The 27,997-nt window shown below is 45.6% G+C and overlaps 3 protein-coding genes and 1 pseudogene across 3 annotated transcripts in view; 1 reads left to right on the top strand and 3 right to left on the bottom strand.

The window, feature by feature from the left end:
- Positions 1-27,997, top strand: part of TMEM192 (transmembrane protein 192) — a 57,870-nt gene that overhangs the window by 16,702 nt on the left and 13,171 nt on the right. The window lies entirely within an intron of this gene.
- On the bottom strand, positions 1,605-3,059 carry LOC103290644 (tripartite motif-containing protein 75-like). Its single transcript, XM_008146573.3, has one exon. It carries the CDS (start codon positions 3,057-3,059, stop codon positions 1,659-1,661), a length of 1,401 nt encoding a protein of 466 aa, XP_008144795.2. The 3' UTR covers positions 1,605-1,658.
- On the bottom strand, positions 11,983-13,432 carry LOC103290655 (tripartite motif-containing protein 75-like). Its single transcript, XM_008146584.3, is given in 2 exon segments — positions 11,983-13,346; positions 13,349-13,432. Coding segments are annotated over 2 exon segments (1,404 nt in total). The 5' UTR covers positions 13,389-13,432.
- Positions 14,932-15,543, bottom strand: LOC103290666 (M-phase-specific PLK1-interacting protein-like; annotated as a pseudogene).

Here is a 27,997-nt window from a genome sequence, read left to right as displayed (position 1 = left end):
AAGCTTAACATGAGGGGGAGGGGATATCTGTGATAATGCCTACTAATTTTTTATTTACTCCTAATTTTGGGGGGGTATTTAGTGGAATAATACTTGGTGGGAAAATGCTTAACCTAGACACAAGTATCTGACAGGGGATGTAGTCATGATATCACAGTTATTTATGAAGGGCAAACACCTGTTTCTTTTAGATGCAGCCATTATGGGGGCATTCTAAGAGTTTTCTACTCAGCTAAAAGTGATGGTGTGTCACCTGCAGGCAATACCATTGAATCCCCAAAATGACAAGATCATAAACTAAAAAGCCAAATTTTATTGTGAAAATCCAGGGTGTCTCCAAGTTTTCTGTCCTCCCCTTCATATTCCCCCCCCCCTTTTTAAATATATTTTTATTGATTTCAGAGAGAAAGGGAGAGGGAGATAGTTCAATGTTGAGAAGAAATCATTGATCGGCTGCCTCCTGCACGCCCCCTCCTACTGGGGATTGAACCTGAAACCTGGGCATGTGCCCTTAACCGGAATCGAACCAGGGACCCTTCAGTTGGCAAGCCAAAGCTCTATCCACTGAGCCAAACCAGCTAGGGCTTGTCCTTCCTTTTTAGTATGTCTCAAACCATTGCCTTCTCTGAAAATCTGTCTCTGTTGAAAGAGTCTGTAAACTGCTGCCAGCTGATTTCTTTTTCAAAAGGAAAACACTGATGGTAGAGGGATTCTTATTTATTTTTAAATTCAATTTGGATCTAGTCCGTTTCTAATGTTTGTGGGATGAACTTAGGTTTACAGAGAAAATGTTGTAGTTACTGTTAGGATGCTCAGATTCTAATGTGTCAGCTAGGTGACCAGCAACACTTTTTAAACACAATAATGAACACAACAATAAAAAAAAATGAAACTAAGCACCAGAACTAGAAAAACAGAAAAACCACAAAACAATTTAAATGTTAAGCATGCTATTCAGCAGGCAAATACTGTGCTAGCACCATCTATACAAAAACTACTAAGACCCTGCTTTGTAGCTTACAGAGGACCAGGATTTTTGCCCTCTGGGCTCAGTGAAATAAGGCAGGGAGCCCAAAAGTACCATAGAAGTCCAGGTCAGAGAATACCCTGGAGGGGAAGGGGGATTTAGGAACCCCAGACCAATTCAAGAGTAAAGAAGCTAAGTAGTCAAAACCGGTTTGGCTCAGTGGATAGAGCATCGGACTGAAAGGTCCCAGGTTCGATTCCGGTCAAGGGCTTGTACCTTGGTTGCGGGCACATCCCCAGTGGGAGGTGTGCAGGAGGCAGCTGATCAATGTTTCTAACTCTCTATCCCTCTCTCTTCCTCTCTGTGAAAAATCAATATATATAAAAAGAAGCTAAGTAAACAGCTATAGAAGATCCCAAGCACTGGGTAGAGCTTGAACCAAGAGTGCGTTGGGACCTGGACAATCCTCAGATCTTGTACTGTGCTGTTGAAACAAAATGAAAGTCTCTTCCCGACGTAGGTGTTTAACAGGACCGCCTTTTACCAAATATTTCTCCCTTTCACCTTGCAGTGAAGGGGGATTAGATTTACTCTCATATTAATATGATACCTACTATTGTATTAATTCACACACACCTTGCATTTAAAAAAAATTTTATTAAACTGGTCCAGTCACTTAGAAAGTTTTCATTCAGTCTGTTCCTGTAGAGATCCTAAGAGGTTTTGAGTCAGGACCTACATAGAAATAAGGCCTAAGAGGTCGATTAAAAGTGTCAGTGAAAGTATAGATGTGCGATTTGTCAGTCATGTTATAAAATGAGATCTCCCCCATCTCATAGTCCAGGAAAATGCCGATGCCTGTGGGATTCACTTCAGACAAGAGAGGGATGGTACCAGCTCCCGGGGCATCATAGACATTCCCCTCCCGCCTTATCTGCCAGCATCCCTGACAGGCCGACGGGCTCGTCCTCAACCTGGTGGACAGAAAATCTTTGCAAACCCCTATCTCCCATTTGGGTTTGTCTCCCACTTCTACCTCCCAGAAATGCCTGCCAGAATTAAAGTATGGAAGCCCCAGGACAACTGTGTTGACTGTAAATCTTTTTGGAAAAATAGGAACGTCTTGCATTCTCTTTGTATATTGCACACATTTTTTATCCTCAGAGACAATCAGGTTAGGGTGTGCCGTTTCAGGGTCTAGAATGATATCAGCTCTAAATGTCCTTATAATTTTCTTTAAAGCAGAATACTGTAAAGGAAAACTGCAGCCTTCCGTCCGTAACTGCGCTGAAAACGTTGCTGGGAAGGGCACCTCAGAGTTCTTGTAGAAACTTTTGATTTGTAACAGCAATTCCACATCTGTCAGCACCGTGTACTCTGCTACCTGACTTAGCAGGCCTTGGAATGTGGAATTGTACTTTGAAAATTCGGCTATATTAGCGCCGAGTTCCTTTTCAACAGCCTTTTCTTCATCAGCTAATCTTGAAAGAACTGCTTCTCGATCCCGTTCTAAAAACTGCCTCAAGTGCTCAAATTCAGAGAGTAATTCCAGCCTTTGGGTCTCCACCTTCTCTCTCAGCTCTAAGGGTTTTTTGCTTTGGATGCTTATTGATTTCTGAAGGTCTGCAATCTGCTTCTTCAGGGGCTCAATGTAACTGCTGAGCCTTTGCCTGTGATGAGAGGCAGCCTCCTCCACGGGCCTCACCTGGTGGCCCTGGTGGTCAGGGGGCTGAGTGCACAGGGGACACAACAGCTCTAGGTCCTCCTCACAGAAGAGGGTCAGGGCCTGGTTGTGCTGCTCACACAAGCGCCTCTCTTTCTGCCTCTTCTTCTTGCTCCTGATGGACTGGAGAATCCTGGCCATGTCAACCATCTTTCCCAGCTGGGTGTTGCTCCTCAAGCACCTCTGTTGGCATGGGTGACGGCACACAGGGCAAGGGAACCTGTCCTGTAGATCAGCCCAGGACTGCTGGATGCAGGAGCGACAGAAGTTGTGCCCACATTCGATGGTGACAGGGTCTTGCAGGCTATCCAGACAGATGGGACAGTTGATTTCTGCCGGGAGTCTTGCCAGAGCAGCGTCAATCGCCATTGGGCCCTGAAAGAAGGACGGGACTGAGGTGGGTTTCTTCAAGAGGCTGGGCTCTGCAGTGAGAAATGGATGCACTGGAAATCTCAGTCCTCACTTGGCTGGTGGCCCGTGAGTCCTGCGAGTCCCCTGACCTTTTAATTCCAGCTGCCAAGAGAAGCCCTTCCCCCAGCCTGCAGCCAGTCACAGCTCAGCTGGACACCGCTCCTCCAGATTTGGAAGCTCAGAGAACATGCAGCCAACTAAGCAGCTTTCTTGGTCAGAAGAGCAGTCCTTACCTGAAATCATTAGTTGCTGTGTGAGAGAAGATACCCCTGGGTTTATCTCAAGTGGCCCCACCCACTACCACACTCCAGTCAACAGTCAAACACAGATTTCTGTCTCCTAATCCCAATCTTTCCTTCTCATGCTTTTATCATTAAGCCCATCTATTTCCACCCACCAGGCACCGCCATCCATGAATCCCATCTACTTTCCATTCACCCACCTGGGCTACGGGAAGGGCTCTAGGACAGATGGGAGTAACGCACCCAAATTACACCGCAGCCTTGGCCACCTATCCATGTAACTTGGGAGAATTTATTTGACATCCTGAAGGGGTTCAGAACATGTGACCTCAGAATATGCCATTTTGGATGGGGGTTATTTTGAGCTGATGGCAATCAAAACCCAATAAACTCAGGAAAAGCCCCAAGCTCTTCCTTCACTGCCACCCTCAAAGTATCAAATTCTGCATTTATGGGATAATCAGCAATTATACAGGAAATTTACATCAGAAAAGGGGCCTTTGTAGCTGGAAGAGAACTATTACCAGAGTTACCCTTTTCACCTGAGACTCACCTTTAACTGGACCACCTTTGCTTACCAAACATTTTTTCCTCTCACCTTCTATCGAATTGCCTCCCACAACCCCAGAAGCTCCAGACCCCTAGCCTTTCCTCACCTCCCGATGGTATAGAAGTCTCACTTCTCTGACCACCAGTTGAGTCTCCAATCTTTGTGAAAATCGTGCATATAAAAAATCTTAATTAAAATTTTTTTGTCTTTTTTTAAAATATATTTTATTGATTTTTTTACAGAGAGGAAGAGGGAGGGATAGAGAGTTAGAAACATTGATGAGAGAGAAACATCAATCAGCTGCCTCTTGCACACCCCCTACTGGGGATGTGCCCGCAACCAAGGTACATGCCCTTGACCGGAATCGAACCTGGGACCCTTGAGTCCACAGGCTGATGCTCTATCCACTGAGCCAAACCGGTTTCGGCAAATTTTTGTCTCTTGTTAACCTGTGTTAAACTGACCTCAGTGGAGCCAAGGACCAAGGGCCAGATACAGGTCACCAGGTGGTAAAGCCCAGGTGCCTAGCAAGGAACAATCAATTGTAGGATGGGACCCTTCCCCCAGGGTGACTTTTCCTCACCCAGCATATCCACACAGTTTGGACCCCTGATCTTTCCTCCCCAGGGATAACATGATAACATCTATTCCTCAGTATTATTTCAGCTCCAGGCCCAGATAAGCAATAAAATCAGCCTCAGGACCAGCTGCATTGCATTGAATAATGACCTCTAGCCCTGCTGCCTGCCAATCAATTAGTGGAGACCACAACCCTGAAAGGAAACAACGGGAAAACTGCTGAGTATTCTATTGAGCTCTTCCCCTGGAGCTCCCCTAAAACCTCCATCTCTTTTCCTTCACCCTTCCTCGCCCCCCCTCTCCACCCTCCCCCCAGGGAACTAAGCAGGTTACCATTAGTTTCCTCACTCCAAAACTCCAAGGGCCCTTCCTTTAATTTGTTTCCTAAGCCCATTTCTTCGAGGAATTACTATTTCTACCTCTGTGACTTAGCAAATAAATGTTCTCTTACAGTTTGAGGTCTTGGCTCTGAATTCTTTCCCAGCCAGAACCCAAGTACTGAGGCTGCTGAATCCAGGTTTGGTCTGACCCCACCAGTCAGACATCTGATGCTGTTTACCACCACCTACAACAAATCTATTTTATGTCAATTTAATTCTTAGACCAGCCACAGTACCTACAATGGTAGAAGGTAAATTTGTCCCTCCCATACAATCCCAAACTCTTAGACTCAGGTATATAAGAATAATAATATCACTATAATTTTTTGTCTCATGAGGATATAGAAGTTAAAGAAAGCCCTGGTCTTGAAACAGTATTTATGTCTCCCAATTCACATTTACTAAATTTAGTTTTCTTTTTTTCCCCATCCTTTCTCTTCTACAGTATATCGTATAAGGAAATACAACTGTCCCTCTACCATCTTCGGTATATACCATATTGTATAAGAAAATACAGTTGTCCCTCTACTATCTGAACTGAGACATCCCAGTAATAAAAAGACTAACAAGGGATAAACAAGTTTAATAACATGTACAACTTCTATACACCTGGGAGAGACCCAGGAACCCGGTAACTCCCCTAAAAGGTCTAAGCCATCACCTTAAATATTATCTTCAGGTAAAGATAAAATAAGGATGGTGGGGGTGGGGCAGTTATGGTGGGTACCAAGCAAAGTAGACTGAATAAGGGAAAGATCATTAGGTAGATTTCAATGGGTGGCTTCTCCATTGATAAAACAGTTTCTAGAGCTTCAGAGTCATGCTCTTCTTCCTGATACAGAAACACCCTTACAAATGGAGATTTCCCTTATAAATGTAAATCTCCCTCACAAAAGGGCAACCTCACCATTTCCAGATATTCTGCAGCATCAGCAGCCTTTTAAAAACCATCAGCCCCGCATATTTTAGGGTGGCATATTCTGTTCTCCTTCAACCGCTGTGTATGTGCCAAAAAGCCCCATTTGTGAAATGTGATCCAGGGAGGAACTAACATTTAAAACATGCAAATTGCCCTAGCCGGTTTTGCTCAGTGCTTAAGATGCCATAGAGTGTTGGCCTGCAGACTGAAGGGTCCCAGGTTCGATTCTGGTCAAGGGCACATGCCTGAGTTGCAGGCTCGATCCCAAGTAGGGGTATACAGGAGACAGCCAATCAATGATTCTCTTTCATTGATGTTTCCATCTCTCTCTCCCTCTCCCTTCCTCTCTAAAATCAATCAAAATTTATTAAACAAACAAACATGCAAATTGAGTATAAACACAACCAGGAAAAACATTTTCAGTATTTACTAGTAAAATATCATCTCTAAAGAATACCTACAAGACAAGAAAGTAAAAAACAAATAAACACAAAAACAACAAACATGTAGAAATAGGAGCAACAGTTATGGAAAAATGTAGGACCTTAGCCTATATCAGTGGTCGGCAAACTGTGGCTCGAGAGCCGCAGTTTGCTGCTCTGTTGACTAATGAGTTTGCCGACCATTGTCCTATATAATAAAAACCTAATATGTAAATTGACCCATCGTAGGAACTACAGGTCACTATGCTACGCACTGACCACCAGGGTGCAGACACTCAACACAGGAGCTGCCCCCTGGTGGTCAGTGTTCTCCCACAGGGGGAGTGCCACTCAGCCAGAAGCTGTGGCGTCGCAGGAACCTCTGCCACCTCTGGGGTCCCAGACTGCAAGAGGACACAGGCCGGGCTTGAAGGACCCTCTCCCCACAGTGCACAAATGTCATGCACCGGGCATCTAGTTAATAATATAAAAATTACATGCCTGCCCTGTTTATTATGCTTATTGTATTGGAAAGATTGAACAAATTGATAGTATCCAGTGTTGGCTTTGGGAGGTAGCTATTCCAGTGCTATAGACAGCTGGAGTAGAAACCTTTAAGAAAGCCACGTTGAACTATCCATCAACCATTGAAAAATCTTTGCTTTTCCCTTAAAATTCCCCTAATTCTAAAAAACCTGTTAATCGTCCATGGACACAGACAATGTGGCAGTGAGGGCCTGAGGTAGGGGCCGGGGCAGGCTGGAGAGGGCCAATGAGGATCAAAGGGGGACATATGTACTAATTTCAACAATAAAGAATTATTTAAAAATAAGAATTTAAAAAAAGATTGTTAAGCATTAAAAAACAGACCCAAACCCTGGACAGTGTGGCTCAGTTGGAGTACCGTCCCAGTTAATAAAAGGTGGCAGGTTCAATTCCAGGTCAGGGTACATACCCAGGTTTCGGGTTAGATTCCTGGTCCCAGGGTCAGGTGGTGAGCAGGAAGCAACTGACTGGTCTCTCTCGGTTTCTCTCTCTCTCTCTCCTTCTCTCTAAAACTAATAAAAATAAAAATCCCAAAGAAAGTACTTATGCTAAGCCCTATGCCATCAAACTAAAACTTAATTCAGCTTTCCTAGAAATTGAATCTTAAACCCATCAATCAGGAATCACCTGATCAGCACTACACTAGTTAGGTCAACGCCTGATGAGCCTTTGCTATCCCCAAAGGCAGGCGTCCTCAAATACGGCCCACGGGCCACATGCAGGTGTTTTTGCCATTTTGTTTTTCTACTTCAAAATAAGATATGTGCAGTGTGCATAGGAATTTGTTCATAGTTTTTTTTTAAAACTATAGTCCGGCCCTCCAATGGTCTGAGGGACAGTGAACTGGCCCCCTGTTTAAAAAGTTTGAGGACCTCTGCCCAAAGGAAAGTAAACTTGCAACAACTAACCCTGTTTTTCTGGCTCCCTTCTGCCTATAAAAGCATTTTATTTTGTAGTTTCTCAGAGCTTCTTTCTAGCTGCAAGATTAAATTCTGCCTATTGAGCCATTAAACAAAGCTAGTAAGATCTTTTTAAAATTTACTTAATTTGTGTTGAATATTGTTCTTTAACACACATACAGTTTAATCAAAATAATCAAAAATATGTACAAAAAAGAAGAGTAAAATAGATATATACAAAGATGTTCTCTTCAGCACAGGTTTAAACTTCATAAAAGCAGAAACATTGGAAATACCAAATGTCGGTATTGGCTGAATAAACCACATTACAAACGTGTAAAACACATTCTGTTCAAGAGACTGCAAGCTGATTTTAAAGAAAGATGGCAGTGCCAAATGTACTGATCTAGAAGGAGGCACACTAAACGGTGTAGATTGAAGAAAGCGGGTTAACTTCCCACTCCATTGCAGACCCAGGTGTTGTCTCAGACCACCGACAGCAATAACTGTATACAGAATTTTGTATTTTAGACCATGAATATGCTACGTAGATCATGTACTTTGTAAACATCCACAGAATGATCTGGGGAAACACTTCCTAATTAAACTCAATATATTTACGATAGAATGCACCTGTGTTCAAACCAAATGGGATAATCAAAGACGATCATGTCAGGTGATGTTTTGCCAAATATGTTTTGCACCAAGTTTATAAAAAAATGTGTTTTACAGCCCTAGTCGGTTTGGCTCAGTGGATTGAGCCTCGGCCTGCAGACCAAAGGGTCCCAGGTTCGATCTGGTGGCACGTACCTCTGTTTCAGGCTCCTCCCAACTCAGGCGCTAGTCAGGGCGCTTGCAGTTGGCAACCAATCAGATGTGTTTCTCTCCGATATTTCTTTGTCCTTCCCTCTCTCTCTCTAAAAAAAAAAAGGAAAAATATTCTTGGGTGAGGATTAAAAACAAAAAACCCCACAAACTTTAAAAACAAACTTGTTTTACAGCAGTTTGGGTTCCAGCCTGTGGGCTCTGTAGGATGACCCTGTGACCTGGGACTAGTGTCCACCAGGCCTCTGTTTACATAGATAGAGGCTAGAATGTGCCCCGGTTTCCCCAGATCCTTCTCAAGCTCACAAGGCTCAGGGTCTATCTCTTATCTGGCACCAAACTCACGCTAGGTGAGCTTCAGCCAGGTTTCTTCACTTTCTCCAGGCTGACCTAACTCTGGCTCCAAAGATACTTTTTGAGGGGGGAGTGATTGGAAATTCTTTATTTCAATTGTCCTTAAACATTTCTCTACACACAGTACAAAGTAGGTGTAACTCCCATTTACTGATGCAACCCTGTTCTCTCCAGGCAGCTTGCAAGTACTACCCCCCATTTTTTTGTCGGCCCCACAGAAGGCTTTATTCGTTCCTGGGAGCCGGTATTTACACGGGGTTTTCTTAATTGAGATACAATTGATCCCAGGGCATTTGAATACCAGCAAAGCTTACCGGCTATCAGACTCCTTCCTTAGCTCCTACTCTTCCTTCAGAGTTCACTCACCCCATCCCCAACATCCAATTTCAAGGTTCAGTATCACACACTTTCTATAAAACTTAATCATTGTAGTGATTTTCTTTGAGGTCCAGATCTGTCTTCCCCACTAACCACTAAAACACCAAGAAAGTATCCTTCTTCCTTATAATATCCAGCTCAGGGCCTGGCACCTAATAGGAAGTTGTATATCTATTGCATTGGATTCCTGGTGCTCCCTTATGAGTTCTGTGGCTAAACTACTGAACCTCTCTGAGCCTTAGTCAGCCCTCTATAAGAAGGTTGACTTTTTGGTTAAGGAAGATCAAAGCCACACAGGGCCTGAGGATCAGAGATATGGGCCCCATAGCTCTCATCCCTCCACTCCTCCAGTACACAAACCTCCCCTCACTGACACATTCACACTTGGCCACAGACCAGCACCTCGGCTTAATCACAGATATTGTTCCCCTTTAGGACAGGGTGGGACCTGGGTATCTGTCCTAAAGGGGAACAAATATTTAACAAATATTGCAGGCGATTCTGGACAAGACTCTTTGAGGGACCAGGAACCATAATACACAGGATGTGTTCTGAAATAATCAGAACCTCAGTTTGGATTCCCCGGCGAGGCACGATCTCTCCAGGGAACCAAGTACCTGCACAGCAGGTCAAGCCTCTTACCACACTCCAGCCTCCTGTACCCACATCCTCCCATCTCCCCACTTACCTGGAGCAGGGGGAGCTCAGGAACAGATCCGCTCTCAGTGAAAGAAGCCACAGACAACTAAATTTGAGTACAGCTGGGAGAGTGTGGCTTTGAAGACTCCACCCAGCAAAGACACAGCTGCTCCAGGAAATGGGAGGAGTTGGGGGGAGGGGAAGGGGAGAAAGGATTCGGGTTTCTCCTGTGATTATAGTCAGTGTCCTTGGCCTTGATCTAAGAACTTTGGATCTTCTTCCTCATAACTATGTAGCACTGTTTCTTTTATCATTCATATTTTCTAATTAAGTAAAGTAAGGAACAGAGAAGTTGAGAAAGTAAAAAAGAAATGTCAACCCAGAACCTGCTAGCCAGGTTACTGTAGAATGACCTTCTTTTTTTTTTTTCCTTTATTGATTAATGTATTACATATGTGTCTTTATCCCCAACCTTTCTCCTCCACCCCCCAAAAGAAAGACCTTCTTGACAGAAATTAGCACCGAGGGTGCCCAATGAAACAAGCTGTGGTTCATAGATGCCAACTGATTTTATAAGGAAATTCAAGACATAAATGATGTTCTTTTTATCTGATAATATAGGAACAGAATTCTAAAGTGATGAAGTTGTTATACTAATAATGACTCTGGGAGGTTCATTATCCTCTTATCTCTACTTGGTATATAACCTTTAAGATGTTCTTACCTTTATTGTTGAGATTATTACAGATGGCCCCCCTCCCACTTTTCCCCCTTGCCTCCCACAAACCAGTTCCCACTCTGCCCCAGGCCTTCACCCTAATGTCTGTGCTCTTGCACAGTTTTAATAACACTGTAACAGGACAACCGAGGGGCCCAGGCTGCCTGTCACTACTTCAGTCAATTATGCAGACACAGGGATGAATCATATATGAGTGTTAATTCCAATAATGCCGGCAGCAAGGGAGAGCAGCAGGTCAGCCACAAAAATCGGCTCTGCCTCTCCCCATAAGCCAGCAGCATTATATTGGGTAGAAGGACAAAGATTATGTGGGAAAGTAGGAATTACAGGTATGGGAAAGTAGGCAGCTGATAATCATTCCAGGTTAAAAGTCATTCGGGCTGGAGGGGGGTTGCAGAGGGAGGAAGCTTCCAGGTGCCCCAGGGCCCATTTACCTGTTATAGGAGCTGGGAGCTGTAAAGAGCAGCTGCCTCCAGGACTAGATTGTTTCAGCCAAGAGGTTGTAAATCTTTCCATAATGATAGGCAGTTCTTGGGACAGGAGGATGGATAGCATTCCAAGGTTAGCTCCCATGTCCCAGGGCGTACAACTCTCAGAAAGGTTAGAGTGTGCTTTCTCTAATCAGAACAGAACCATCGTGGTCAACAGAGCATGGTTAATATCTCTTATAATTGTAGCTGGTCCCCAATAGTCTATTTCTGCCCCTAACAACACAATTTAAAAAGATTTAACGGTGGGAGAAAGAAAAGGTTTTGTAGCTGAAAACATTTTTGTGTGCATGTGAATCTAGGTGATGTCTAGTGGAATCCTGTGGGCAATAATACTGGCTATGCCCTGGAGGGAGACATTCCCTTATTATACTGGACAGCAAACGAAGAACCTGCCCTCTTTTGTATGGAGACACCATCTCCATCTTCCAAGGCTGTTCCCACAAAATATTGTTCCTTGCAAATATTGTCTGGAGCACTCAGTTCCTTGCTTCCCTAAACAGCAGAAACTTGAGAGACACAAAACTCTCTCTCCAAAATTGTTTTCTCCCACCTCTGGAATGTGTAAGGTAGCTAAGAAACTGGTAAATGCATAGGGATAGGAAATAGGCAAATGTTCACAAATTTACTGCAGCGGTGAAAGTACAATTTATACACTTTATACGCTTCATACACAATTTATACCGGGAAAACTTGACAGCTAACCTGCACATCTCATAGTTCCCACATCTCTATTGCTATTGAAACAAAATTTAAAAAATGGAAAACAAAATAAGAAAAACATTGTTCATGTATGTCAAATCAAATAAGCATTAACTAATGTTCTTTATCGGTACTAAATTCACTCATAGTTGTACAAAATTCTACCTACTGTCCATAAATCACAGGGAGAAAATGAAGCAAAGTGACAGTTCATCCTTCCTAATCTCCTAAAGCACAGACAGTAAGAGGTTTGGGGTCACATCCGATATAGAAGTAAGGCTTTAGCACTTCAGAAAATGTATCCCTGAAGGAATGGATGTGAGACATGTCATTCAAACTGTAAAAGGAAACCTGCCCCAACTCATAGTCCAGATAGATGCCAATCCCTCTGGGCATTTCCTTCAGCACAAGGGGGACAGGAACAGACCCGCGTGCCACATAGTCACCATCCTGCAGCTGAATCGTCCAACATCTGTTCTCCTGTCTTAGCAGGGGCTGCTTTCTCTCCTTGGAAAGGGAGTCTCTACAGACCCCCACGGCCCACTCAGGCTTGTCGTCCACCTGGACCTCCCAGTAATGTCGGCCACAGTCAAACCCTTCAGTACCCAGGACAACTGGGTCGACCGCAAATCGCTTTGGATTCTGATGAACTCTTTGCTTTTTCCTCACAAATGTCACAGACTTTTTATCTTCAGACACAAGCAGATTAGGATGTGCCCTCTTGGGATCCAGGGTAACTTCTTCTCTAAATCTCTGTATAATTTTCTGCAGGTCCGAACACTGCGGAGGAAGACTGCATTCTTCTCTCCTTAACTGGAACCAATAGACAGCTGGGGGTTTCAGGTTATCACAACGGTGGAGGACACCCTTGATATCCATCAGCATTTTCACATCTGGTGTCACATGCTTCTTCTCTGCCACCTCCTTTTCTAGACCTCTGAGGTTGGAAAGATGGTCTGAAAATGCAGTTGTGTTGGCAATGAGTTTCCGTTGAATGTCCTTCTCTTCTTCAGCTAGCCTTGAGAGAACTGCCTCTTGCTCGCGCTCCATAAATTGAAACAGATGCTCAAATTCAGAGGCTAATTTCTGTTCCTGTTTTTGCACCTTCTCTCTCAGCTCTAAGGGTTTTTTGCTTTGGATGCTTATTGATTTCTGAAGGTCTGCCACCTGCTTCTTCAGGAGCTCAGTGTAACTGTTGAGCCTTTGCCTGTGATGAGAGGCAGCCTCCTCCATGGGCCTCACCTGGTGGCCCTGGTGGTCAGGGGGCTGAGTGCACAGGGGACACAACAGCTCTAGGTCCTCCTCACAGAAGAGGGTCAGGGCCTGGTTGTGCTGCTCACACAAGCGCCTCTCTTCCTGCCTCTTCTTGCTCCTGGTGATCTGGAGGAGCTTGGTGATGTCAACCATCCTTCCCAGCTGGGTGTTGCTCCTCAAGCACCTCTCTTGGCATGGGTGACGGCACACAGGGCAAGGGAACCTGTCCTGTAGATCAGCCCAGGACTGCTGGATGCAGGAGCGACAGAAGTTGTGCCCACATTCGATGGTGACAGGGTCTCGCAGGTCATCCAGGCAGATGGGACATTGATTTCTGCCGGGAGTCCTGCCAGAGCAGCATTAACTGCCATTGGGCCCTGAAAGGAGGACGGGACTGAGGTGGGTTTTTTCAGGAGGCTGAGCTCTGGGGGACCTCTCCACTGAGAAGCAGATGCACCCTCAGATCTCACTGGCCTTGCTGTCCTGAATGGCTCGTTCCTATGAGACCAGTGGCCGCTCGTGTCCAGAGGAGCTCCTGCTGATCATACACCAGTTGAATCCAAGTTCAGAAATTCTTGATCAGAAAGCACACATGGCCGAAACCGGTTTGGCTCAGTGGATAGAGTGTCGGCCTGCGGACTGAAGGGTCCCAGGTTCGATTCCGGTCAAGGGCATGTACCTTGGTTGCGGGCACATCCCCAGTAGGGGGTGTGCAAGAGGCAGCTGATCGATGCTTCTCTCTCATCGATGTTTCTAGCTCTTTATCCCTCTCTCTTCCTCTCTGGAAAAAATCAATAAAATATATTTAAAAAAAAGAAAGAAAGAAAGCAGACATGGTTCTAAAGTGCCTATTCATTCCTGGAGGTGGGAAAAGATTATTGCATGTAAAAAAGGCCACCATTGTTGTCCTGCTCACTGCCACATTTGAAGCAACCACTGATTTGTCTCTTTGGTTTAAACAGTTTATTTGTTATAGTGCTGAATTCATAATATATCAAAGTTTACTTATTTTTCCTTTAAGCTGCTCAGCTCTGTACAGAAAAGTAGATGGGATTTCGACCAGGCAAGATTTCCTTGAGGACCCTCCAACTCAAAAAACTGATTTTCATGTGATGCTCAGAATGAATACAGTTGGAGATCAAGTTTTCAATGTAAAATGAAACAAACACACAAATAATTGTTCTTTGAAGTCATTGTCACTGCTGACCCACCCACTAGTGGCAATGATTTGTGGGGACAAGATACTAAGGAGGTGAAATACAGTTGTTAGATATCAGCATGGTGCTAACATTTGGGGAGGAGAGCCAGGCTAGTGATTGGGAAAAATGTGAGAAAAGCTTGTAGGTGCTGGTAATTATCTATTTCTTCCTTTTTCCTTTTATTTATTTCTTCTCTTTTCTTTCTTTCTTTTTTTTTTTTTTTTTTTACAGCTCAAAGGATAGTTTATGGTTTTGTTGTTTTTTTTTTTTTTTACTTTGAAAAGTAGTACGCAAAAAGAAAAGTAGTAGAAAAATATTTACTTACAAATTCTGATTACAAAGCATTATTTTAATATTTCTATTCCTTTAGCATATGACAAAACCAAATACAGCTAGGAAGACAAAATATTTTATTTTAAAACATTAGAAAAGCATTAAAAGACAAATGTCCATTATATAACCAAGAATGTTAAATATTTGGAAACTGTAAATTTTCTAAAATGTGGTAGGCACTTTCAAAGAGCTACATATTGCAAATTATCCTACCATATTTCTTTCCAAATATCAACAATGTTTGATATGATGAAAAATACCAAGCAGACTCAACTAATTATCCAATCAAAGTCACCATGTCAGGGTTCAATTTAAATACACAACTGAAAGTTCTGTCCCAGGTGATCCTGACACAAGAAGCTTCCAGTGAATTTCAGAAATGTTAACAAAGGTATCTTCCTTGTTTGCCTGTGAATGTTTGAGTATTGCTTATGTCCACTACAGATACTGGTTCTAGGCCAGCCCAAGGGTCTTCAAGCACTGAAGGTTTGAAATAACTTTCCAACTCATTAGACATTCTTTTTTCTCTACCATGCCTTGATCCAAAAGGTGCAGGTGTCCTTGGAGAAGCCTGGGGGTGGGTCTGCTGCTGCCCTGGGGAGTAGCCTACTAGTAATTGTTGCTGAGACCCCGTGGGAGACCTAGAGTAGGAACCAGGGTAGCCGCCAGGGGACTGAGACCCAAATCAGCCCCACGGGAGGCTGAGGCCCTGTCCTGGAGAGTGGCTGCTCCCATAGGGCCTACACCTGGGCCTGTACAACTGCCTGTGATGGGGGCTCTCATACCTGTCCCTAAACGAGGGCAGCCATGAACCGCCTCTGCTCAGGGTACCCCAGTAGCTGCTCCCGCTGCTCCAACCTCCTACACCAGGGCCGGGGTAAGGAGGAATCAGGGGTGGAAAGTTCTGTTGGTGCATATCTGGAGAGCAAGACCTTACTCCTATGTCCTGGAACTGTTCTGAATGATCTCTTTCTTAAATAGGTGGTGGTGTAGGGTTACAGGCCAATGCAATTCTGTTTGCAAGTCTATTAATAGTAAAAATAAAATAATCCATTACAAGAATTATGGTAGAGCCCTAGTTGGTTTGGCTCAGTGGATAGTGTCCGCCTGCAGACTGAAGGGTTCTGGGTTCAATTCTGCTTAAGGGCACATGCCTGGGTTGCCGACTTGATCCCCAGTAGGGGATGTGCAGGAGGCAGCCGGTCGGTCAATGAATCTCATCATTGATGTTGCTGACTCTCTCTTCCTCTCCTTTCTCCTCTGAAATCAATAAAGACATATTTAAAAAATATATATGGTAGAACATTTTCATTCTCTTTGGCTGAGGAAGCCATCTGGTATGATTGAAAATCAGAAAGTTGGTATTAGTTTGTCAAACTATCTAAATAGCTCCTATAGCCCTAGCCGGTTTGGCTCAGTGGAAGAGCATCAGAATGAGCAGATCAAGGGCACCTACCTGGGTTGCAGGCTCCTCCTGGCCAACCCTGGTCAGGGCTCTTGCAGGAGGCAACTAATCCATGTGTTTATCTCACATGGGTATTTCTCTCTGTCTTTCCCTCTCTCTTCCACTCTCCCTAAAAATCAATGGAAAAATATCCTCTGAAAGGATTAACATTTACAAACAAACAAAACGTGTAAAGGGGATTAATCATAGAAACAAATGACCAATCATGAAATCAAAGCAGGTCATTTTGAAAACTACAGAGATATCAGAGTGATCTCTGACCCAAGTTGCCTGGGCTGAGATCCTGGCTCCCCATTTATGGCCAGGTGACCTTTGACAAGTCAGAGAGTATTTTTGGAGAGGAAAATGTGCCTAACAGCCAGCCTGGTACAGAGAAAGTACTCAATGGTAACTAATAACAATACCCGGACTTTCCATACCCATGATGCTATGGTCAAAGAACACGTGCTTTGTGGTCACCACTCCTACCCTTGACAAAGCTACCTCTAGCTGCCAGAACTCCCCTCTCGCTGTCAAGTCCCTCAGCATCTACTGGGGCCTCCTCCCATCTGCCCTTTATCCCCTAGAGGCCCATGTTCTCATTCAAGACCACAATCCTTCCCTCAGATCCAGCTTCTGCCAGCACCAAGCTATCTGCACCTCTCACCTTCCTTCCCTTTCCTAACAGGTTCAGCTCCCTCTGATCCCAGCACCTGTACAAGCAGACCCCCTATTTGTCTCCAGTGCTGAGGCCAGCTCCCCGTGCATTGTCACTTCTTTCTCATCCCAGCTTCCCCTGACTCCATGATGGCTCACTTCCCCTAACACAGGGTTAGAATGGTAAGGACAGAATCAAGGATTCCCCTTTGACTGCTGCAAACTCATTCAGGTTTGAGATCTGCATTCCCCACAGATCTGTGAAAAAAGTGCCTGCAAGCAAGCAGATGGTTAGATTAAGGGAGATCAAAGGATTGAAGTACTAGTATATCAGGGCCTCAAGGCTGTAATCTGTCCACTCCCATCTATACACAAACCAGCCCTCACTGAGACATCCTGGAAGGGATTCCACAGGCAGCTTCAGACCAGCACCTTTTGGCTTTGTCACACACAGTTATTGGTCACCCTTAGGTCAGGTTGGGATTCTGGTATTTTTAGCAAGCATTTGGATGACTTTAGGACAAGGCTCAGCCAAACCACAATAAAACGTGTTATCCATGAACACGGGCAATAGGGTAGTGAAGACCTGGGAGGTGGGTGGGGGCTGGGAGCAGGGGAGTAAAGGGAGATATCTGTAATACTATTAACAATAAAAAATATATTAAAAATAAAGGCTGGGAGTTTAAGGAAGGTCTTAGGGGTGGATCAACAGAAAAACAAACGTGTTATAAAAAATAAGCAAAAAAGGGGACAAATGTAATACTTTCAACAATAAAGATGAAGAAAAAATAAAGTATATGAAACAGCAAAAACAAACAAACAAACTTGAATAGAAGTTAGGATTCCCTTGGGAAATGGGATCAGGCCTGCAGGAGCATGGGCTCAGGAAACCAAGGCTCCTACCTCCTGTACCCACATCATCCCCTCGCCGGGCTCACCTCCGACCCACTGCTAGGAGGCGGGTCTCTGAGGACACTCGCCATCACTTTCTCACACACAGATATTCCCATTTCCAACCCCTCACAGGTTAGATCTGGGTATCCATATTTTTAGCAAGCAGATAGAAACATCAATGATGAGAGAGAATCATTGATTGGCTGCCTCCTGCATGCTCCACACTGAGGATTGAGCCCACAACCCGGGCATGTGCCCTGACCAGGAATTGAACCATGGCCTCCTGGTTCATAGGTCGGGGCTCAACCACTAAGCCACACTGGTTGGGCAAACCTCATGTCTTTTAAAGTAAGTCAAATCCGGCCCTGGCTGCGTAGTACAGTTTGTTTATAGAGCATGCTGATAGCCAAGGTAGTGGGTTCAATTCCCAGTCAGGGTATATACAAGAATCAACCAATGAATGCATAAATAAGTGTAACAACCTCTTTCCCTTCCTCTCTCTTTCTCAAGTCAATATATAAAATTAATTAATTAATAAAGTCAAACCCCACAGGGAATATAGTAAATAATGGTATAATAACCATGTATGGTGTTGTGGCACTATATTTATGGGGGAGTCACTTCATAAGGTATATAGAAATGTCTAACCACTACCCTGTACACATGAAACTAATATAATGTCAACTGTAATTGAAAAATTTAAATAAATAAATCAAACCAAATTCAAGTTTGGATTCCCTTTCAAGGTGCGATGCCTCAGCCTGTCTCGGCTGGGTGCTCAGGAAGCCCTGGGTCTTACCTGCCACAGCCACGTGGTTCCACCTCCAGACTCATCTGAGCAGCCGGTCTTGGGACCATCTGTAACTCTGCTCACTGAGACCTTTCTCCCAGAAGGGCCTAGAAGCCAGTCTCTCACCAGATCATATGCTCTGTCATGAGATCTGGACCTGAATTTATATAAGAGGGTGGGGCTATTATGACCCCCCCCACCCCCACGCCCAGCAAAGAAGGGTGGCTCCTCCTCTCTGAGGAAGGGGAGGGCCAGGGTGGAGGTGAAGGATGTTCAGAGATGCTGGTTGGTGGGGAGAGGGATCTGTGTGATTCAGTCAGGCCAGACAAAGTCATAGGCAGAATCTCATTTGCACATTTTTGATCCTCCCAAGACACGTAATCCCATCTTTCTTGCTGAGGAAACTGAAATCTGAAAGGCTGAGGCCTGTTGCTTTCGTCACCCAGGAATGTAGAACTCTGAGCCCCAGTGTCACCCCCTCTTCAGGATGTGCAGTCTCAGCGCCTACAGTGAAAGGAATGGGGGACTTTACCCTTCAGTTTCAAAGGTCTGGGTCGAGTCCATCCCTTGCTCCCTGCATCCTCACAATAAGCTGTAACCTGTTCCCCTGACGGCACAATCCCCCTTCCCAGACACATTTTACAGACACAACTCTGAACCTGCCTGTCACACAGGAAGAGAAACTGTGAAGTCCCAGCCAAGGAGACAGCTGTGCAGCTGCTGATGGATGGTTCCAGTTATTTTGTTTCAGTTTTCCTGGAACAATGTTGTCTTTGACCTGTGGTTTTAAAAGAGTTCCTTCTTACCCTAACTGGTTTGGCTCAGTGGATAGAGCGTTGGCCTGCAGACTGAAAGGTCTCAGGTTCGATTCCAGTCAAGGGCATGTACCTTGGTTGTGGGCACATCCCCAGGAGGGAGTGTGCAGGAGGCAGCTGATGGATGTTTCTAACTCTATCCCTCTCCCTTCCTCTCTGTAAAAAGTCAATAAAATATATCTTTTAAAAAAAGGAAGAGTTCCTTCTCTTTTCCTAGCAAACTCTCAAATTGTTGCAATTCAGTGTGTAATTCCCCCATTTGCTTCTCCACCCTCAAAAGCAATTCAAATGATTTTGAAACTTATTTCTAACCCTTTTGCAGCATCTTCAACCTGCTCCCTCAGGGGCTCAGTGTGGCCTTTGAGCATCCTCCTGTGACTAGCTGCACTTGCTCAGGGGCCCTCAGGGCTGTGCCTGGTAGTGGGAGGAGGAGACCCTGCAGGTCCAAGTCCTTCTCACAGAATAGGGCCACAACCTCATTGTAATGCCCAGTGTTCAGAATCCCCCAAAACCCCCCAGGAAGGAGCCAAGACCCGCTGTAACTGCAAGAGAACCTTTATTCGTGCTAGCACGAGCTCTCATCTCCAGCGCTCACCGGGGACAAAGAGAGCTTCTCTCGCCAACACAAAGGCTTTAAAGGGGTTTCAAGTAGTGGGCAGGGAGAGTGTTTATGACTCCCATGATTGGTCAGGGGTAGGGTGAGGGGTCTAGTTACACAGGGGCACACTGGGCAGCTTGCCTAAAGTGGACTGAGTCCATCTCTCTACATTCCTATTGGCAGGTTCATGCAATTGTTACATTATCGCGGTTTTCTAAGAAAAAAGAGTCATATACATAGTTATACAGGGTGGAGGGTACAGTACATTTTGTGCTGTCCTGCTCTGCCCTTTCACTCATGGTGCTTCATACACAGGGGTTCCTCTTCTTGCTTTTTCCTCTGGCTCCTCTTGGATAGAAGTTGCTTAACAGTGTCAGTCATGTGGCATACTTGGGGTTCCTCTGGAAGTGCCTGTACCCTCTCCCCACCCCACCCCACTACACACACACACACACACACACACACACACACACACACACACTGCATCCAGGTCACCCCACTCCCAGCCCTGGGCCATGGCTGTGGTCAACCTGCACAAGGTTCTATGGTTCTGGCTCTTTCCAGAGTCCTGCTCACCAAGGCTGTGAGGCACAATCCTGGCCTGGGTGCTGCTGCCAGGACCACCCACCTGGGACCCACAGCACCTCCCTCCCTGTGGAACCCCTTGGAGGTTCATCCGGAAGGTCAGAACCTGGCCTGGTTCCCCTTAAATTCCGGTAGGGAGTCTTTTCCTGGCGCTTTTATAGAGGTCAGGGGAAAGGGGAGGCTGTGGCAGGGCACAGGAGGGAGAAGTGTGTAAAAGCTGAATTGTTTAGAGTTAATTTGAAAATTGGATTTTTGGAAGCAAGGTGTATAATTTTCAAAATATTCTAATGTACTGAAGAATCCTGGGTAATTTGAAACACAAAGTACTCTTTTCAGCTAACACCTAAGTAGAAAAGCTGCTAAAACTTGAACTTCATTCCTGTGTTTTGCCTGCATCTTCTTATAGATCCAATCATCTCCTTATCAGTTCATTCACTGAGCCCTCCATTGCACAAACTTTACATGCTCACTTAAAACTTAATCATTAGAATCCTGGCCACAGAGACAATAGTCAGTGTCCATCCAGGGAGAAGAGACATAAAAGAGCAATGCAGATTTTGCCCTGTTTTCATGTGGATGACCATTTATTCAGGAGAGAGAATTCGGCTTTTCTTCAGGATCACAAATTCCTGTTCTCCAGACCTGTGCCTGAATAGTGTCTAGCACCATCTTCTGGAAAACTTTTGAACAGAGGGACATACAGTATACTGTATGGTGACAACCAAAGAGACAAATGTGGGTACAATCAGCCCGACCAGTTTGGCTCAGTGGTTGAGGGTCAATTTATGAACCAGGAGGTCACATACCTGGATTTGGGGCTCGATTCCAAGCGGCGGGTGGGGAGGTTGAGGGGTGAAGGAGGCCGCAGACTAATGTTTCTCACTCACATCAATGTTTCACTCTGTCTGCCTCTCCTTTCTATTCTCACTAAAATAAAATAAAAATATATTGAAAAAAAAAAAGACAATGTGCTGATACAGGATGGAAGTATGTGAAACACAGGCAGTTGTAGGATATGTAGATGGCTCTCATTTGAAGATATACACGAAGAATGTTCTCTATACAAACATATAAATTAAGTCACACCCATGTTTGCCCAAGCGGGCACTGGCCTTTCTTTCCCAGCCCCGGGCACGCGAACCTCGAACCTCGGGCCTGTTACAGCCCCTCCTCACCTTGTCCGCACCCACAGGGCCGTCGTCTCCCCAGGGAGCAGGGAAAGGGGAAATGCTGCTGCTGGGAGCTTGTCTGCTGCGTGGGAACCTGTGGAGGTTGAGAACCACAGGATGACTTTGTGAACCAGAAAACAGAGACAAGGGCAGGTGTGGAAACTCCTCCTTCAAGGGCAGGAGCTATTAAAAAAATAGATAGATAGATAGATAGATAGATAGATAGATAGATAGATAGATAGATTTCAGAGAGGGAGGGATAGAAACGTCAATGATGAGAATCATTGACTGCCTCCTGCACGCCCCCTACAGAGGGAGATGGGGCCGCAATGGGACATGTGCCCTTGGCAGAATGGAACTTGGGATCCTTGAGTCGCCCGACAACTCGATGCACTGAGCCAAACCGGGCAGGGCAGAAGCTATGAGACAACCTCTAAAGACACATGCTGAGACTTTCAGGCAATTTCTTTCTTTGTTTTTTAAAACCTTTATTGAGGAAAGTATTACATATTTGTCCTTTTCCCTCCCATTGACCACTTAGGGCCCACCCCTGAGCTGTTCATATTCTCTTCAGCAGAGTGAAAGGAAACGGGGTGGGGGGTGGGGGAGGGGGGGCAGGAAGAGCAGGTAGCACCCTTTGACCCGGATGTGGAAGAGCCTGGCTTTCCGGGCGGAAGGAGCGCACAGCGCCCCCTAGGCCTCGAGTACGCGGCTCAGCGCTGAGCAGAGACCCAGCGGAGTGGGTAGGTGAGCGGGTCCCAGGCCGCGGGTGGGTGGGACTCAGGAAGGACCAGATGCGGGCGAGGCTGCGGGAGGCCGGGGTGGGGGTGCGGCCCGGCGACCGGCGCTGGCGCCCCCTCGTGGGGGGTGAAGGCGGCCATGGCCGAAATGGCCGTCAGCGCGCGCTGTGAGGGCTTGGGGGGCGGGGCGGGGCGGGGGGGGGGGGGGGGGCCCAGGGGGAGGTTCTCACTGAGTGTTTGGAACAGGTTCTCTGGCCGCTGAGTGGGCCCTCCCGTAGGTTCAGAGGAGGAGGCCGAGGGGAGGGGTGGTTTCAGCGGTGTCTGCGGAGGGAATCCGACTTCTGTCCCCCCCACCCCTCCGCTTCTCCCCCCACCAACCCTCTCCAGGCCACAGCCCAGGGAGCTGCGGCAAAGTCACAGGCTCCTGGTGAGGACCTGCTGGGTGCCAGGCCCTTGGCTCGTGGCTGTGCCATTTTCTTTCTCCATGTACTTCCTATTTAAGGTGTTGTTTTTAAATATATATTTTTATTCATTTCAGAGAGGAAGGGAGAGAGAATCATTGATCGGCTTCCGCCCGCAGGCCTCACACTGGGGATTGAGCCGAAATGGCATGGGCCCTGACCTTCTGGTTCATAGGCGGAAGCTCAACCACTGAGCCACACTGGCTGGGCTCTAAGGTTTTACACGTGTGTGTAATTACTTAATTGAAGGTGAAATATTTACTGATATTTTAATAGCTTCATATGTTCCCTTTTTACTTTGCAACAAACTGTGGAATTTGTTTTGGTGACATCATGAGGTATTTGGTTTTCCAAGGACTTCAAAGTGAATTTGTACATTAAATGCATTTTGTCAGTGTTGAGAAAAATCAGCAGACCTACAATTAAATCATCCAAATAAGGATGATGCACCTCCAAGCAATTCTCCAAAAAGCAGCAGGCACTGGCAGGGTGAATTTGAAACTAGCTAGCTAGAGATAGAGTCAGACCCCGATAGAGTCAGACCCCACAGCATCAGATCCCCATTGCAGAAGCCAGTCCAAAGTCCAGGTTGTCACTTGTACTTCTGGTCCAATAGCTTAAATCAGAGGTCACCACATCGCCCTTTTTGTGGTTCATTAATTTGCTAGTGGGGCTCACAGAACTCAAGCTTTTACTTGGGTTTACCACCTTTATTATAAAGGATACAGATGACAAGGCAGATGAAGAGGTACAAAGGGAGAGATCTGGAAATATATGGAGGGCAGGCGCTTCTATCCCTGTGGAACTGGAGTGTGCCACCCTCCTGGCATTTGCACATGCTTCTCAACACAGACACTCTTCAAATCTCCAACAGTTTGCACTGTTTTCACAGAAGTTAATCTCTAGCCCCCACCTGACCTCCCAGAATTCGGTGGGTGGGGCCCAAAGGTCTAATCTCATCAATTGGTCTTTTTGGTGACCAAGCTACTGGGTGTCCATCTTGCCTCATGCTGTCTCATCATTAAGGTAAGTTCAGATGTGCTCAACAGGGGCTGCTAATAACTACTAAAATATACCCCTATCTATCACTCAGGAAATTTCAAGGGTTTTATGAGCTCTGTGCCAGAAATTAAGGTCAAAGACTAAGTATATTTCTAGTTATACCACAAAAGAAAAATGAAAATACTATGCAGAAATTCTTAAGTTCTGTGTCTCACTCTTATTGTTTAAAACCACAGGTTTCAAGAGGTTTATTTATGTTTATGCTGACACAAAACTGACAGGGAAGCTGAGTGTTACTTTCCTTGTTCCATGTGTTCCTGAAAGAAAAGGAGATTAAAGAACCGATCCTAATGACACAGGTAGTCTGAGATCAGATTTAGAATCTGACCATATAACATAGAAGCAGATGGAATTTTAATGCCTTCCTTGTCTTTTCTCAGTCTCAATTTATATTATTTGGGGAGATTTGAGTGTGGATGGGAAGTGGGAACACAGAACATGATGGATTTGGAGTGGAGGAGAAAGGGGACCAGTTTGAAACAACTGTGAGGAAGAAAAGAGATGGAATAGATCTGAGAGCTTTTTTTTTTTTTTTTTTTTAATATATTATATTGATTTTTTTACAGAGAGGAAGGGAGAGAGACAGAGAGTCAGAAACATCGATGAGAGAGAAACATCGATCAGCCGCCTCCCGCACACCCCCTACTGGGGATGTGCCCGCAACCAAGGTACATGCCCTTGACCGGAATCGAACCCGGGACCCTTCAGTCCGCAGGCCGACGCTCTATCCACTGAGCCAAACCGGTTTCGGCAGATCTGAGAGCTTTGAGATGAATGGAAAGAGGTGAAGTTTAAAGAAAGGAGTAGGAGAACTACCTAGAACAGAACAGAGAATCAAGAAATAGAATATTTTGCCGAAACCGGTTTGGCTCAGTGGATAGAGCGTCGGCCTGCGGACTCAAGGGTCCCAGGTTCGATTCCGGTCAAGGGCATGTACATTGGTTGCGGGCACATCCCCGGTAGGGGGTGTGCAGGAGGCAGCTGGTCGATGTTTCTAGCTTTCTGTCCCTCTCCTTTCCTCTCTGTAAAAAATCAATAAAATATATTTAAAAAAAAAAAAAAAACAAGAAATAGAATATTTTGAGGGAGGAACCAAGATGGCGGCACAGTTAAACAACTAATCTGCTGCCTCACACAACAATTTCAAAAATACAACTAAAAGACAAAAACGTCTACCACCCAGAACCACGGGAAAGCTGGCTGAGTAGAAGATTTACAACTAAGAAGAGAAAGAAGCACAATCGCTGAAAAGCTGAGGTACGGAGGCACGCGAATCGGGCCAGCGGCGGGCGGCTGGGTGCGCAGCTTTTCTTCAACCCGCAGGGAGACAAGCTCCCGATCACTCTGAAATCCAGTTTCTGGGGACACTCGGGGGACCCAGGCACCTACGGGGAGAAGCTGGACTCTCGGCCATCGGGTTGGAAAGTGAGTGACTTTTGCAGTGGTGTGCCCAGCAATCATTGTTTACTGTGCTGGAGCGCAGGGCGCAGGGACTTGGAAACGTGGAAAGGCAGAGACGGCTGACGGCAGCCATCACCGTTGGCCACGCCCCAGCCTAGTGACGCCCTGAGACCCCACCCAGCCCTGAGGCCCCGCCCTGAGGCCCCGCCCCGCACATTCTACAAACCCGCCCCGGCTCCACACAGCGGCTTTTGCATATAAATGGCCTGTTCTGGAGCAGCTTAACCAACTGCAGCTCCAGTCAGACTGCTCCAAAACCGCCCAAGCAAAGGAGGAGAAAACTAGCCCTTGCTGTAGCTCCTGCTGGGGGACACACAGTACACAAGGGTACACCAAGAGTGTCCACCTCAAGAAACTGGGAGGCTGACCCGTTGAACCAATAGGACACCTAGTACACAAAACTACCCTACCAACTTAGGGAAGCAGAGAATATGAGAAGGCAAGGAAACAGATCACAAACCAAAGAAATGGAGGAGAACAAGCGACTGGACATAGAGTTCAAAACCACGGTTATAAGGTTTTTCAAGAATTTCATGGAAAAGGCCGATAAATTCTATGAGGACCAACTAGAAATTAAACATACACTGACTGAGATAAAAAATATTATACAGAGACCCAAAAGCAGACTAGAGGAACGCAAGAGTCAAGTCAAAGATTTGGAATACAAAGAGGCCAAGGACACTCTTCCAGAGAAGCATGAAGAGAAGAGAATTCAGAAAGTTGAAGATAGTGTAAGAAGCCTCTGGGACAACTTCAAGCGAACCAACATCAGAATTATGGGGGTACCAGAAGAAGAGAGAGAGCAAGATGCTGAAAACCTATTTGAAGAAATAATGAACGAAAACTTCCCCCACCTGATGAAAGAAATAGACTTACAAGTCCAGGAAGCACACAGAACCCCAAACAAAAGGAATCCAAAGAGGACCACACCAAGACACATCATAATTAAAATGCCAAGAGCAAAAGACAAAGAGAGAATCTTACAAGCAGCAAGAGAAAAACAGTTAGTTACCTACAAGGGAGCTCCCATACGATTATCAGCTAATTTCTCAACAGAAACCATGCAGGCCAGACGGGAGTGGCAAGAAATATTCAAAGTGATGAATAGCAGGAACCTACAACCAAGACTATTCTACCCAGCAAAGTTATCATTCAGAATTGAAGGGCAGATAAAGAGCTTCACAGATAAGAAAAAGCTAAAGGAGTTCATCACCACCAAACCAGCATTATATGAAATGCTGAAAGGTATTCTTTAAAAAGAGGAAAAAGAAGAAGAAAGATAAAAATTATGAACAACAAATACATATCTATCAACAAGTGAATCTAAAAGTCAAGTGAATTAAAAATCTGAGGAACAGAATAAACTGGTGAACTTAATAGAATCAGGCATAGAATGGGAGTGGATTGATAATTCTCAGGGGGAAAGGGGTGTCTGTGTGGGGAGTATGGGAAGAGACTGGACAAAAATCATACACCTATGGATAAGGACAGCGGCGGGGGGGAGGTAAGGGAAGAGGGGGGGTAGGAACTGGGTGGTGGGGAGATATGTGGGGAAAAAGGAGAAACAATTGTAATCTGAACAATAAAGATTCATTAAAAATAAATAAATAAATAAATAAATAAATAAATAAAATAAAAAAGAAATAAGTAAAAAAAAAAAAAAAAAAAAGAAATAGAATATTTTTTTAAAACTTTTTCAAAACCAAGGGATATTTTAGGTACACATAAAAGGAGAGTGAATATTGTGAACCCAAGTATGAAGAACCCAGGTTTTATAATTATGAACTTTTTTCCACTCCTTTCCTATAGTTCTAAATTCTTTTTTTTTTATAATGTATTTTACTAGAGGTCTGGTGCACGAAATTTGTGCACAGGGAAGGGGTGTCCCTCAGCCCAGCCTGCACCCTCTCCAATCTGGGACCCCTCAAGGGATGTCCAACTGCCCATTTAGGCCCGATCCCGGTGGGTTTAGGCCCAATCCAGGACTGCTGGCTCCCAACTCCTTGCCTGCCTGCCTTCCTGATTGCCTTAACTGCTTCTGCCTGCCAGCCTAATCACCCCCTAACCACTCCCCCGCCAGCCTGATTGATGCCTAATTGCTTCCCTGCCAGCCTGTTTGCCCCTAACTGCCCTCCCCTGCAGGCCTGGTTACCCCTAACTGCCCTCCCCTGCAGGCCTGGTCCCCCGCAACTGCTCTCCCCTGCAGGCCTGGGTCACCCCCAACTGCCCTTCCCTGCAGGCCCGGTCACCCCCACTTCCCTCCTCCGCCGGCCTGGTCACCCCTAACTGCCCTCCCCTGTTTGCCTGATCGCCCACAACTGCCCTCCCTTGCACACCTGGTCCCTCCCAACTGCCCTCCCCACTTGGCCATCTTGTGGTGGCCATCTTGTGTCCACATGGGGGCATGATCTTTGACCACATGGGGCAGCCATCTTGTGTGTTGGAATGATGGTCAATATGCATATTACTCTTTTATTAGATAGGATAGAGTCCTGGTGCATGAGTGGGGGCCAGCTGGTTTGCCCTGAAGGGTGTCCCAGATCAGGGTGGGGTTCCCTTGGGGCTTGTGGTGGTTTGCAGGCTGGCCACACCCCCTGATGACCCAAGCAGAGGCCCTGGTATCTGGGATTTATTTATCTTCTACAATTGAAACTTTGTAGCCTGGAGCAGAGCCAAGCCTCCTGCTCGCTCGCTCCATAGCAGCAGCTATTTCTGTTGGAATTTATTTATCTTCTATAATTGAAACTTTGTAGCCTTGAGTGGAGACCAAGG

The sequence above is a fragment of the Eptesicus fuscus genome, chromosome 6 (genome assembly GCF_027574615.1).
Source record: "Eptesicus fuscus isolate TK198812 chromosome 6, DD_ASM_mEF_20220401, whole genome shotgun sequence".
In the NCBI taxonomy this organism is placed as follows: Eukaryota; Metazoa; Chordata; class Mammalia; order Chiroptera; family Vespertilionidae; genus Eptesicus; species Eptesicus fuscus.
This window is presented reverse-complemented; position numbering and strand designations above follow the sequence as displayed.